Source organism: Urocitellus parryii, chromosome 3 (genome assembly GCF_045843805.1).
Source record: "Urocitellus parryii isolate mUroPar1 chromosome 3, mUroPar1.hap1, whole genome shotgun sequence".
NCBI classification, from domain to species: domain Eukaryota; kingdom Metazoa; phylum Chordata; class Mammalia; order Rodentia; family Sciuridae; genus Urocitellus; species Urocitellus parryii.
Window position 1 is genome coordinate 217,450,919 of NC_135533.1, and position 11,297 is coordinate 217,462,215.

Below are 11,297 nucleotides of genomic sequence, written 5' to 3' on the forward strand. Positions count from 1 at the left end.
GGCTTTGAACTTGCAACCCTCCTGTCTGCCTCCCGAGCCGCAGGGAAAGCCTGGCCTTTCCTAATGGGCATCTGTCTGTAGTGGCAACTAGAGCTCTCCCAGTGTGGGAGAGGAATTCCACCCGCATTCCCTCACTTAACCCTCTTGTCAACTCTTAAAGGAGGGTTTTTTCTTTTTCATTGTTAATTCTGAAGTAATTTCAGGCTCTAAGATAAGTTGCAAAAATTGTCCGGAGCCCCCTGACAGCTCAGTCCAGCTCCGCCTAGGGGCAGCTTCTTCAGGAGCTGCAGAGAGCGGGGTGCTTGAGGCCAGGGGTGACCATCTACCTGTCCCGACCACCACCCTACGGACTGCATCAGATTTGGAACAGCTCTTCCTCCTGTGTCCCTCCCACAAGGGTCCCGCAGTGTGTCCCCTTTTGTTGGGTCTCATTCTGTGATGGTTTCTCAGTCTGTTATGGGACACACTCCTGGAGCCTGCCAGTTATTTTGTAGAATGTCCTTTGATTCACATCTGTCCAGTGGTCAGCTCATGATCAGATGAGGTCACACGTGTTCAGCAGGAGTCCCACGGGGTGCCGTGCCCCTCTCAGCATGTCCCAGCAGGTCTGTGATGTCGCTGTCATTATTAGCGATGTGAACTTTGCCCCCTGGGTGAGGGGGGCCACCACCACATTACTTTTCCCCTTTGTCACTGGTAAGTGTGGGGGGGGGTGCTCCTGAGTTGGGGGACATGCCCTTCGCGTCCTGCTGGAGTGGAGGACAGACTCCTGCAGGTCTGTCCACCCAAGCCGCCACACGGCGCAACGGAAAAAAGAAAAAAAGCCCAAACCAGCATTTTTACATGAGCAGTCCCTCCAGACCCTCAGCGAAACATCCAAGGTGTCTGTCTATGACGGCGACAGCCGCCGGCGACGTCCTAAGTGGCATCACCTAAAAGCAGAGGCAGGAGACACATTTAAAGTGACCCGGAAACAAGACCACTGTTAAACGAGAACACTCCCTTCTGCGTCCCCGGCGGACCTGGGCTGCCACCGGGACCGGGCGTCCAGCTCAGGCGACAAACTCGTCCCGCGCCCCAAGCGGAAGCGCCGTAACGCGGGACACAGAGCCCAAGCCCCGCCCCCAAGATAGCGAACGGGCGGGGCGTATGGCCACGTGACGGCGCAGAGGCCGACGTGGCCGGCGTCGGGCGCCGCGCGTGTCCCTCGCCGCGTCCCGTCCGCCCGCCCTGAGCCGAGGACCCGATCCCAAGATGGCGGCGCCCAGCGAAAAGAGGGACGGCGGCAGCGCGGGCTGGTGGGCTGCGCTGCTGTTGGTCGTAGCGCTGAGGCCGGCGGAGGCGGTGTCCGAGCCCATGACGGTGGCGTTTGACGTGCGGCCTGGGGGCGTCGTGCACTCCTTCTCCCAGAACGTGGGCCCCGGGGTACGTGCCACCGCCGCCCCGGGCGTGTGAGCGAGGTGGTGCCGTCTGGGCGAGGGGCACCGTCCCTCGGTGGGGGGGGCGGTCACTGAGGACCTGGAGGGAGGCGGGGCCTCGGGGGCTCCGCGCCTTCGAGGGGCGTGGCCACAGCCCCGCCCCGGCCCACCTGTCACCTGCCCGCGGCGTCCTGGCCTCGCGACTCTGCGGTGGGGAGAGTGGCCCGAGGCAGAGGGGCCGGGGCCCTGCAGGGCCGCGCGAGGTCACCGCCGGTCCCGCAGGTGCGAGGCGGCTTCCTCCCTGGCCCAGCTCTGCCCCCGCCCGTCGGGGGTCCCCTCGGCCAGCAGCCTCCCCTCGCGCCCGTGGTGTCTGCGGTGCCCGGTGCCTCCTTATAAGGGGTGCCCGCCAGCCCCATTCGCAGAGGACCAAGTCAGTTTTCGCTTGGCCAGGAGCCCCTCGTGCCCTTGCTTCCAAAACCCATGTCCCTCGAGGCCTGGTTGCTGGAGTGAATGTGGCCTTTCCCCAGAAATCAGGTGGATTGTTTGCTGACCCTGGAACCCAGGGGTAGGAAGAGAGGCGGTCAGGGCAGCCGCGGTCAGTAGCTGCTGGGGCGTGTCAGGGTTGGCCTCCAGGGACTTCCTCGGAGGGGACCTGTGCTCCCTACTAACCCGCTTTCCCTCCTCTAGGACAAGTTCACCTGCATGTTCACCTACGCTTCTCAGGGGGGCACCAACGAGGTGAGTTGTTGGGGAGTCCATATACCTTGTCATGCGGAGATGCTCTCCAGGGGACAGTGAGGCTGGGTTACAGGAGCCTCGGCATTGAGCTCCGGTGGTGAGCCACTGAATAGAGGGCCGATCGAGCTCTTTTGTCCACAGAGCGAGCGAGCGAGCTCTAGACAAGACTCTGCCGTTCTCATTGGCCTCTACCAGAGGTGCTGCATTCCTTTTCTGTGCTGAATGACAGAGTGCTACATATTTAGTGGCTTTAAGCAATACCGTTTGTTGTCTCTCAGGTCTGTAGAGAGTCAGGGTTGGCCCAGCTGGACACTGTGTGAAGCCAAAATCAAGGTTTCCCTCCTGGCCCTTATCTGCAGGCTCTGGGGAGAGTCCTCTTAGAGGCCTGTTGGGTTATGGGCAGAATTCAGCTCTTTGCAGTTGGAGGAACAAGGTTCCATTCCTTGTCGGCTGTTCTCTCCAGCTGACAGCGGAAGAGGAAATAAAGGAAAAATTCATTAAGTGGGAAGGATACAGTGAACCCTAACTGACTTTGAAGGGACCCCATTGCAAGGAGCACAGGTGGCTTCTGGGAGCTGAGAGTAAGGAAATGGGGCCTCAGTCCTGCAACTGCAAGGAATTGAATTCTGCCACAACCTGGGAACGTGGAAGAGGACCCTGAGCAGCAGGTGAGACACTACCCGGCCACTACCTTGGTTTCAGCCGCATGAGACTAAACAGGGCCCAGCATGCCGTGTCCTGACTTCTGATCTGCAGAACTGTGAAGCGGTAAATGAGCGTGAGTCAGGGGTAGAGGTGCACACTGTTGTCCCAGCTGCCCAGCAGGCCCAGGAGGAGGACCAGGAGTTCCAGGCCAGCCTCAGCCACGTAGGCCCTGTTTCAAAATAAAGAAAGAGTTGAAGAGGACTGGATCGAGCGCAGCTGGATGGCAGGGCCCTTGCTGAGCGTGTGCGCCTGGGGTCGGCACCCAGTGGGGGTTTAGGCCAAGTCTGTGGTGACTTGTTCATCAGCACAGTGGGTTGAATGGCGCCCCCACAAAAGGTCGGTCTGTACCCAAGTCTTGGAACCCATGAGTGGGGCCTTATGTAGAAAGTGTCTGTCTTGGCCGGTGTGATTAAGGAAGGACCTCAAGATGGAAACGGCCTCCAGGTGTCCGGTTGGGCCCTCAGTCCAGTACGAGCGTCCTGATGAGGGACACAGTGGAGATTGGCTTGATGGAAGAGGGGCACACGGAGGAGACAGCCCTGCAGAGACGGGCGTGAAGCAGCCCCAGCCAAGGGTCACCTGGAGCCCCGCAGCTGGAGGAGCAGGAAGGACCCTGCCTGGGGCCTCCGGGGGGCACAGCTCTGGCCACACCTTGATTTTGGACTTCGTCTGCAGAACTGTGAGAGCCTCCGTTTCTGTCGCTGTGAGCCACCAAGAGTGTGGCGATCTGTTGCAGCAGCCACAGGAAGTGAGTGCAGCCAGGGCCCCGTCAGAGGAGGTGCCCTGTGATGGAGGTGGAGTCCCTGGAGGGACAGCAGTTAGCGTCTGAGGAGGGGCACCTTCTCAGGGTGTTAGGAGGCAGAGCTGCTACCTGGAACCCCTGGGGTGACGTCCCTCCCCACCCCCAGGCTCAGGGAACGCTCTCTAATTCCAGAGCAGCCCCGTAACAACAGCCTAGAGGTGGGCGCTACTGGGAGTCCCCAGGGGGACGCTGAGGGCGGGAGCACTCCCAGCAGGCTGGGCCTCCACTTCCCAATCAGAGAAGCACATGCGGTGCCAAGGGCAGGCCTCTCCCCTCTGTGCCCTGGACACCGGGGCTGGCCACTCTCTTAAGTGGGCCTCCTGGGCACCACAGGGTGTGGCGCAGTCTCTGGCCTCCACCCACTCCAGGCCAGGAGAACCTTGAGTTGTAACAGCCACGAATGTCCCCAGACAGCTGCGGGGGGCTGGCCGCCGAAGCTGGATGGTGCCTCTGGCTGCTGCCCGACAGGTGGTCCATGGGCTTCCCGTCTCCCTGCCTCGCGGGCAAATGCCAGGATGGATTCTGAATAAATGGCAGAGACTGGGCGAGATGACCTGAGGTGTCCAGGGAGGCAGAGGCAGTCCTGGGGCACGGACACAGGCTGCGGAGCGGCCCGGGCGCTTTGTCTGGAAGGGCAGGCCTGCGGCCCGAGGCCCGGAGGAGGTGGGAGCCAGTGGGCCGCAGGCGAGGGCAGCATCTGTGTCCCTTCACCGTGGTTGGTGCAGCCAGCTGGCCTCGGGGACCCAGGCAGAGGGACAGTCCTCACAGCACTGCAGTGCAGTGACATCTGGAGCCACCAGAAAGTAGAGTCACAGGCGTAGCCCCTCTGGAAATCGTCATGGCCGTTTCCCATAAATAAAGGAGCCCTGCCGACCGAGCCAGCCGCAGCGGCGACTGAGGCCCACACAAGAGTGTTCACAGCAGCGCTTCCCTGGTGGCCGTGAAGCACAGGCCACCGAGTGTTCATTAGCGAGTAAGTGGAATGTGTGATGTGGGACTTCCCTGCAGTGGAGTATCATTCAGTCAGGAACAGGAGAGAGGTGACATGCTCTAGTGTGGATGGCCCTCAAGGACCTCGTGCGGAGAACCAGATGTGAAAGGCCACACAGTATGTGGCTCCAGTGACAGGGAATGTCCAGGACAGGAGAGTCCAGAGCAGGACGTGGATTCATGGTGCAAGGTTGGGGAGGGACAGGTGACTGCTCGTGGGAACGAGCTTCCTCTTGGGGTGATGTGGGTGTCCTGGAAGCTGGAGTTATGCGTCCCCCACCCCCGCCCTCCCTAGTTTGTGCTGAGGGCGGCCTCACTGAGTTGCTGAGGCTGATCTGGAACTTGTCATCCTCCTGCCTCAACCTGGCTCTCAGGGGACTCGCCTTAAGGAACCTTTAAGGAGGGAGGGGGGTTGGGCGGGGCTGGGCTCAGTGGCGGAGCACTCGCCTGGTAGTCCGAGGCCCTGGGTTCCATCCTCAGCACCACATTAAAAAAACAAATAAAAACAAAGGTATTTGTCCGACCAAAAGAAACATTAAAAAAAGAAAGAGCTGGGGGAAGCCTCCTGGGTGAATCCCCTCCAGGCACCTCATCAAACTGAGCTGTCGTGGCGTCCAGAGCCTGCGGGCCACAGACAGGCGTTTGAGATTACAAAATAAGTCAGCGAGGGCTGAGTACCGGGGGCTCCCTGCTCACGGGGAGCCATGGTCCCCACACTTGTACCCCAGGCAAAGCGCCCGCTGGAGGTGACGTAGAGATGGCCTCGCCTCTAGGGACGAGGACGCTGCCGAGTTAAGCCGGGGCCAGTGATCGGACTCGACGAGGGTCATGCTGGCCAGGTTGCCGGGCAGCCAGGACGCCAGGGCGGCTTTCCACCGCCATTTGGCTGGAGTCCGGAGGCCGTGAGAAGTTCCTGGGTTATTCTTCTGGGATTAGCGGGTTTTTGTGTGTGTGTATTTTTGTTGTTGTTGTTTTGTTTTGTTTTGTTTAAAGAGAGAGAATTTTTTAATATTTTTTTAGTTCTCGGCGGATACAACATCTTTATTTTATTTGTATGTGGTGCTGAGGATCGAACCCAGCGCCCCGCGATGCCAGGCCACACCCCCAGCCCAGCCTGTGTATGTTTTTTTAGATGTTGAAGGACCTTTATTTTATTCCTTTATTGATATGCGGTGCTGAGAGTCCAACCCAGGGCCTACCACATGCTGGGCGAGCCTGGGCTGGTTTTCTGTCACCGGTCACCGGTGTCCTGCCACAGCTGCCGCCCCATGGCGCCCAGGCTCGTGGTGGGCTTCAGGGCCCATGCCGACCGCAGCTCGCGGCGTCTGGGGGCGCCAGGAGCGGGGCCTGCTGCCTGTCTTCTTCCCTTTCTCTGGACTCTTCTGGGAACCGGTGTGGGGCGCCGCCTTCTCCCTCCAGAGTCTCTAGACTCCTGCTCATGGTGAGAAGTCACGCAGGGAGAGGCGGGCACCCGATCCGCCTGGTCACCGGTGCCCTCGGTGCGGCCTCCCTGGCCCCCGCCACTCCCCCTCCTCAGGTCCTGCGCTCTGCCCTCTCGAGCCCGGCCGCCCCAGCCCGGAACGTCCCCGTGCGCTGTGTGGTCGACGGGCCGGAGCCAGAGCCTCGTGGGCGTCCAGCTTTTCCCTCCTAGAAGCCTGGGCCCTCCCTGGGTCGAGTCCTCCGTGGTCCCTTACCTGGGGGCTGGACTGCGCTGGTTCTCGGGAGGGGCGAGACCTTGGGATGGGAAGTCACCAGAGCCCAGAGGGGGGCAGCCTGGCATCGGGAGTGGCCGGTGAGTGACCTGTCCGCCTTCTCCCCACAGCAGTGGCAGATGAGTCTGGGCACCAGCGAAGACCACCAGCACTTCACCTGCACCATCTGGAGGTGAGCCTCGCCCAGCACAGGGCCTGCCGCTGCCCTGACCACGTGGCCAGGTGCTGTCCAGGAGGCCGGAGGAGCACAGGGCGCAGGGGGGTGTGGTCTGGGGGGAACGCTGTGAGGGCTTCCTGAGAACTGTCACCCTGGCCCGGGGGTGGCGGGGAGCCACGGAGATAGAAGTCAGCCTTGTGAAGAACAGGCTCCGTGACAGACGCTCCCAAGGCTGTGCAGCCATCATCTCTGTCTAGTTCCAGAACATTCTATCACCCACAACCGGCCTTATCCCCATGAATAGTCAGCCTGTCCCTCTACAGCCCCCGGCACCCACAAGCCTCATCCCGTCTTGGACGTCTCCTGTCACTGGGTCACGCACTGTGGCCTTGGGCCTCTGGCTCCCGGAGCACAAGTTCTCAGGTCTGCCGCGGCTGCTGCGTGTGTCACAGCCGCCGTCCTCTGCGTGGCTTTGGCAGGGGGGCCATTTCCTGTGCAGAGAGGCACCAGCAGGGCCTGTGCTCAGCTCCTCCTGGACCTGCCCTGCTGTGTCCCCTACGCAGCTGTCTGAGCCGGACCCTGCCTCTGGTTCCTGGCCACCCACAGGCCACAGGCCTCCGGAATCAGACAGCCCTGCCCCACGTCCCTGCCGCGCTGCCCGCCGCCCTTCCTGCTCTGGCTGTGTCCCTGTGACCTTGCCTTTCTGACCTCCTCGTGACCCTAGACATGGTGGGACAAGGGGAGGGAGGCAGGGTTGGCCTGGGGGCCGCAGCGCTGGGTCCCTGCCCTTCTCCCCAGGCACCTTGCGCAGGCAGGCCCCCAGAGCTGTGCGGCAGACCCTGGGGGAGCAGGCGGAGCCCAGGGCTGTTTAATGGAGGACAGGCTGTGCCATCCGACCGGGCCGCTGGCCTGCGGTTCCTGGTGTTCACTGGGCATCCGGGGAAGGCAGACCCCAGGGCCGTCGCCAGCCCCCCGAGACTTGGAGGTGCAGCCTCCAGGGGCGCTGCAGATGCAGGGGCCAGGCGCAGGGAGACCCCCTTGGTGGTGACCCTCTGCTTCATGAGGCCCCGAGCCCGGCCTCTCTGAATGCCGCACTGCAGGCCCACGGTGGTGGGGCCGGAGGTGCTCGCCTGAGCCTGTGTCCTCCTTTCTGACCCCTGGGCTCCTCCGGCAGTGGGGCTGCTGCCTGCCAGCTGCGGTCAGGCCTGAGCGGGCCTGGCCCAGACCGCACACCTTGACCCTCCGCTCAGGGCCGGGCAGTGGCCACTGAGGCTGAGGAAGTCACCCGGGAGCTCCTCGGGGACCCGGGCCCTCTCATGGTCCACTCCTGCAGCTGCATGGAGCCCGGCACCCAGGACCTCGTCCCCCTTGGCCTCGGGCACCTCTCCCCGCTCCCGCCGTCCCCTCGTGACCCCTCTGCTTCGACCTTGCCGCTCCTCCAGTGCCCCCAATTGAACCTCCTGTGACCCAGGCTGCAGCTCCCGCTGCAGAGTCTGGCCGCGCCCCGCCCTCCCCGCACAGCCCCCCACTGAAATAACGGCGTGGGCTCTAAGAACGTGCAGCCGATGAGCACGCGCGTCCCAGGCCCCCGAGGGCTCATGGCCAGGGGTGAGCGGCCAGTGTGTTCGGCAGAGGAAGGAGGCTGGTTTGGACGGCCGCTGCCCTTCCTTCCTGGGGTCAGCAATTCTGGGACACAGTGTCCCTGTGGCAGGCTCCGAACCAGCGGACCACCGCCCACGGCAGGCCTAGCCCAGCACAGGTCCTGGCGGGCTCTCTGCAGGGCCCAGGCGGCCCCCAGGCTGGTCTGACCTCCGCGCTTCTCCGCAGGCCTCAGGGGAAGTCCTACCTCTACTTCACGCAGTTCCAGGCCGAAGTGCGGGGCGCGGAGATCGAGTACGCCATGGCCTACGTGAGTGCAGCCGCAGAGCGGCCTGGGGCTCCCCGCGCTGCTCCCCGGGCCGCAGACCTCCACGTGGACACCCTGCGGTCCCACCAGGGCCCCACTTGAATCTGGGTCAGAAACAGTTTGGAAACTCCTCACATCTGCCCGTCCCCCGGGACACGGGGCGCCACAGGGAGGTGCTGGTGCCCGAGGCCTGGCGGGCAGCAGGGGCACTGGGGCCCTCCTTGGTCACCCGGCTCTGGCAGGGATCCAGGAGTCTCTTGCCCTCTAGGTCAGCGTGACAGACCTCAGCCACAGCACATGCCCTGCTGGGTGACCCTTCCAAGTGACCTGCTGCCCACAGCCTCCCTTTTGGCTGACTTGAAAGAAATAATTTTGATTTTTTTAACTTTAAAATGTTTTTCAGCTCTGGGAGCGGAACCCGGGGCCTGGTGCGCTAAGCGCTCCTCCAGGAGAGAGCCCAGGGCGCTCCCCCGAGAGCCGCCTCCCAGATGATTTACCTATCCGTTATTTTTTAATGTGTGTGTTTTAGTTGTTGGTAGAACTTTATTTTTATTTGTATGTGGTGCTGAGAATCGAACCCAGTGCCTCCCACATGCAGGCCAGTGTGCTACCACTGGGCCACCGCCCCACCCTGCCAGCCTCTCTATTGGTTATTTAAACCTTTATTTTATTTTTATGTGGTGCTGAGGATCGAACCCAGGGCTTCGCACGTGCTAGCTGGGCCAGCGCTCTCCCGCGGGCCCAGCCCTGGCCACTATTGTTCATTTAGAGACAGGGTCTCAGCGAGTTCTTAGGGCCTCTGAGTTGCCGAGGCTGGCCTTGGACTTGCCTCCTGTCGCTGGGGTGACAGGCGTGGCCACCAGCAAGTGTGCCCACCAGTTATGATTTTCTAAAATCACGTTTAAGAAATTATGATGCAAGAATCATTTCCGTAAAGTATTTTTTAAATTATGAAAGTCACGCTGTGTCCAATGCTGGCGGCTTGGGCCAGGCGAGGTCTCACGTCCGCAGCTGTCCCTGGGGGGCCCTTGCCTGCTGCGGGGCACTACCCGTCCTGCTGCTGCTCTTGTGGCTTCTAGTGACGTCTCCCTATTCCTTTCCAGTCAAAAGCTGCTTTTGAAAGAGAAAGCGACGTTCCTCTGAAAACCGAGGAATTTGAAGTCACCAAAACAGCAGGTGGGTGACCAGAGAGGGGGCCTGAGGGGCAGGGTGAGTCACCAAGCCTTGGGGACAGTGTCACAGCACAGAAGCTTCCCCCACGCTGGGCCCACAGGGTCAGTGCCACCGTGTCGCTGTCACGGGGCCTGAGCAGCTGCTCCATAAGGAAGAGAGAGTCACTTGGCTGATGTGGAGGCCAAGGGCTGGCGCTGCCTTGGCTCTGACGAGGGAGGAGTGGCAGGGCCAGGTCCGCAGCCAGGGTGGGCTGGGTCCCCGTCCTCAGAGGCGTGACCCACCTGTGCTGGAAAGGGACCCGGAGCCTCACGTGCCGCCAGGTGCCTAGCCCTGAGCCACACCCAGCCCCACACCTCTCAGCCCCAGGGACACACTCCTAGTGGCAGCAAGTGGGTTGGCCACGTGCCAGTGAGACTGGACGACAGGGACAGGTGGACTTGAGGTGGCTTCTCCATGCCGCACTGCTGTTCCTGCTGCGCATCGTGCAGCTCCTGTGGTCCCCGCTTCTCCGGAGGCTGAGGCGGGAGGATCGCCTGGGAGTGTGAGGCCAGCCTGGGCAGCACAGTGAGACCCCATCTCAAAACTCGGAACAAAAGAAATCTTTTTATTTTTTTTTAAAGCAATTTAAGAACGTTAACCGCGCTCGGTGCACTGGCTGTGCCCGCTCAGGCCGCAGCCCAGCTCCGCGGTGCCTGCCGCACATGAGTGTGGAAAGTCACTGCCGCTGGGCGCCCAGGGCGAGCTCCATGGGAAACAGGGCTGGGCACCCAAGGTGCCCGCGGGCTGGAGGCTGAGGGCAGCAGCGTAGCCCAGGGGAGCCGGGGAGCCGGGGTGCCGGGCAGCATGGGGTCCTCCGGGTGGTCTGAGCCCATCAGTGTCCTGCAGGGCAGGTGCTGAGGCAGGGGAGGGACAGAGGGTCCCCCTCAGCTGTCCCACTCACTGACAAGGGGAGAGGCCAGCGTCCCGCGGTGCTGGAAGATGATCATGGGCCACAGATGGCAGGAGCTGGCGGCTCGGCCACCCTACCCGCTCCTGCCTGGCTCTCCCCAGGCTGGCCTTCGCACCTGGTCCCACCCGGAGTCTGCCATGTGGGGCCACTGCCAGATGCGCCTCCCCTGCCCCCCCACAGTGTCCCAGGTTCCTGGGCCTCGGGTGGCATGGTAGCCGTCTGACGACGCTCTTGTCTCTTGCAGTGTCCCACAGGCCCGGGGCCTTCAAGGCTGAGCTGTCCAAGCTGGTGATTGTGGCCAAGGCCGCCCACAGTGAGCTGTGACTGCCCACCAGGCGCCGGGTGTCATCCGCTGGAGGAGCTGGGGCCCGGCCCGGTGCTGGCTCTGCAGGGAGCTCTGGTCCCCCCCACCCCATGTCCCGGGGACCCCGCAGCTGGCACAGAGCCCCACTTCCACCACACACTGGCCCCCAGGGCTAGAGCGGCTGGTCCCCATAACCAGAGGGCTCTTCTGAAGCCAGCCTGCGTCCCTGTGGGGCCCCGCCAGGCACAGGAGCCACATGCTCCCTCTGAACCCCGCGAGCCCCCGGCTCCAGGACCACCCTCCCGACAGCCGGGAGGGACAGACTGTTCTTTTGTATTTAAATAAATAAAACCAATAAAAGGCAGCCCGTGGACAGCCCCTGGCACCGAGGGTCCTCCCTGCCGGACGTGGCCCGCCTGCGTCATGGCATCTCCAGAGTGGAC

General features: G+C 62.4%; 1 protein-coding gene across 1 annotated transcript; it reads left to right on the forward strand.

Moving 5' to 3' along the window:
* Window positions 1–1,198: 1,198 nt before the first annotated feature.
* On the forward strand, window positions 1,199–11,218 carry Mydgf (myeloid derived growth factor). The gene is made up of 6 exons (XM_026404242.2): window positions 1,199–1,425; window positions 2,106–2,156; window positions 6,476–6,537; window positions 8,350–8,431; window positions 9,532–9,604; window positions 10,795–11,218. The coding sequence occupies exons 1-6, from the start codon at window positions 1,255–1,257 to the stop codon at window positions 10,872–10,874; spliced, it is 519 nt and encodes a 172-aa protein (XP_026260027.1). The 5' UTR covers window positions 1,199–1,254; the 3' UTR covers window positions 10,875–11,218.
* The last annotated feature ends 79 nt before the right edge of the window (window positions 11,219–11,297 follow it).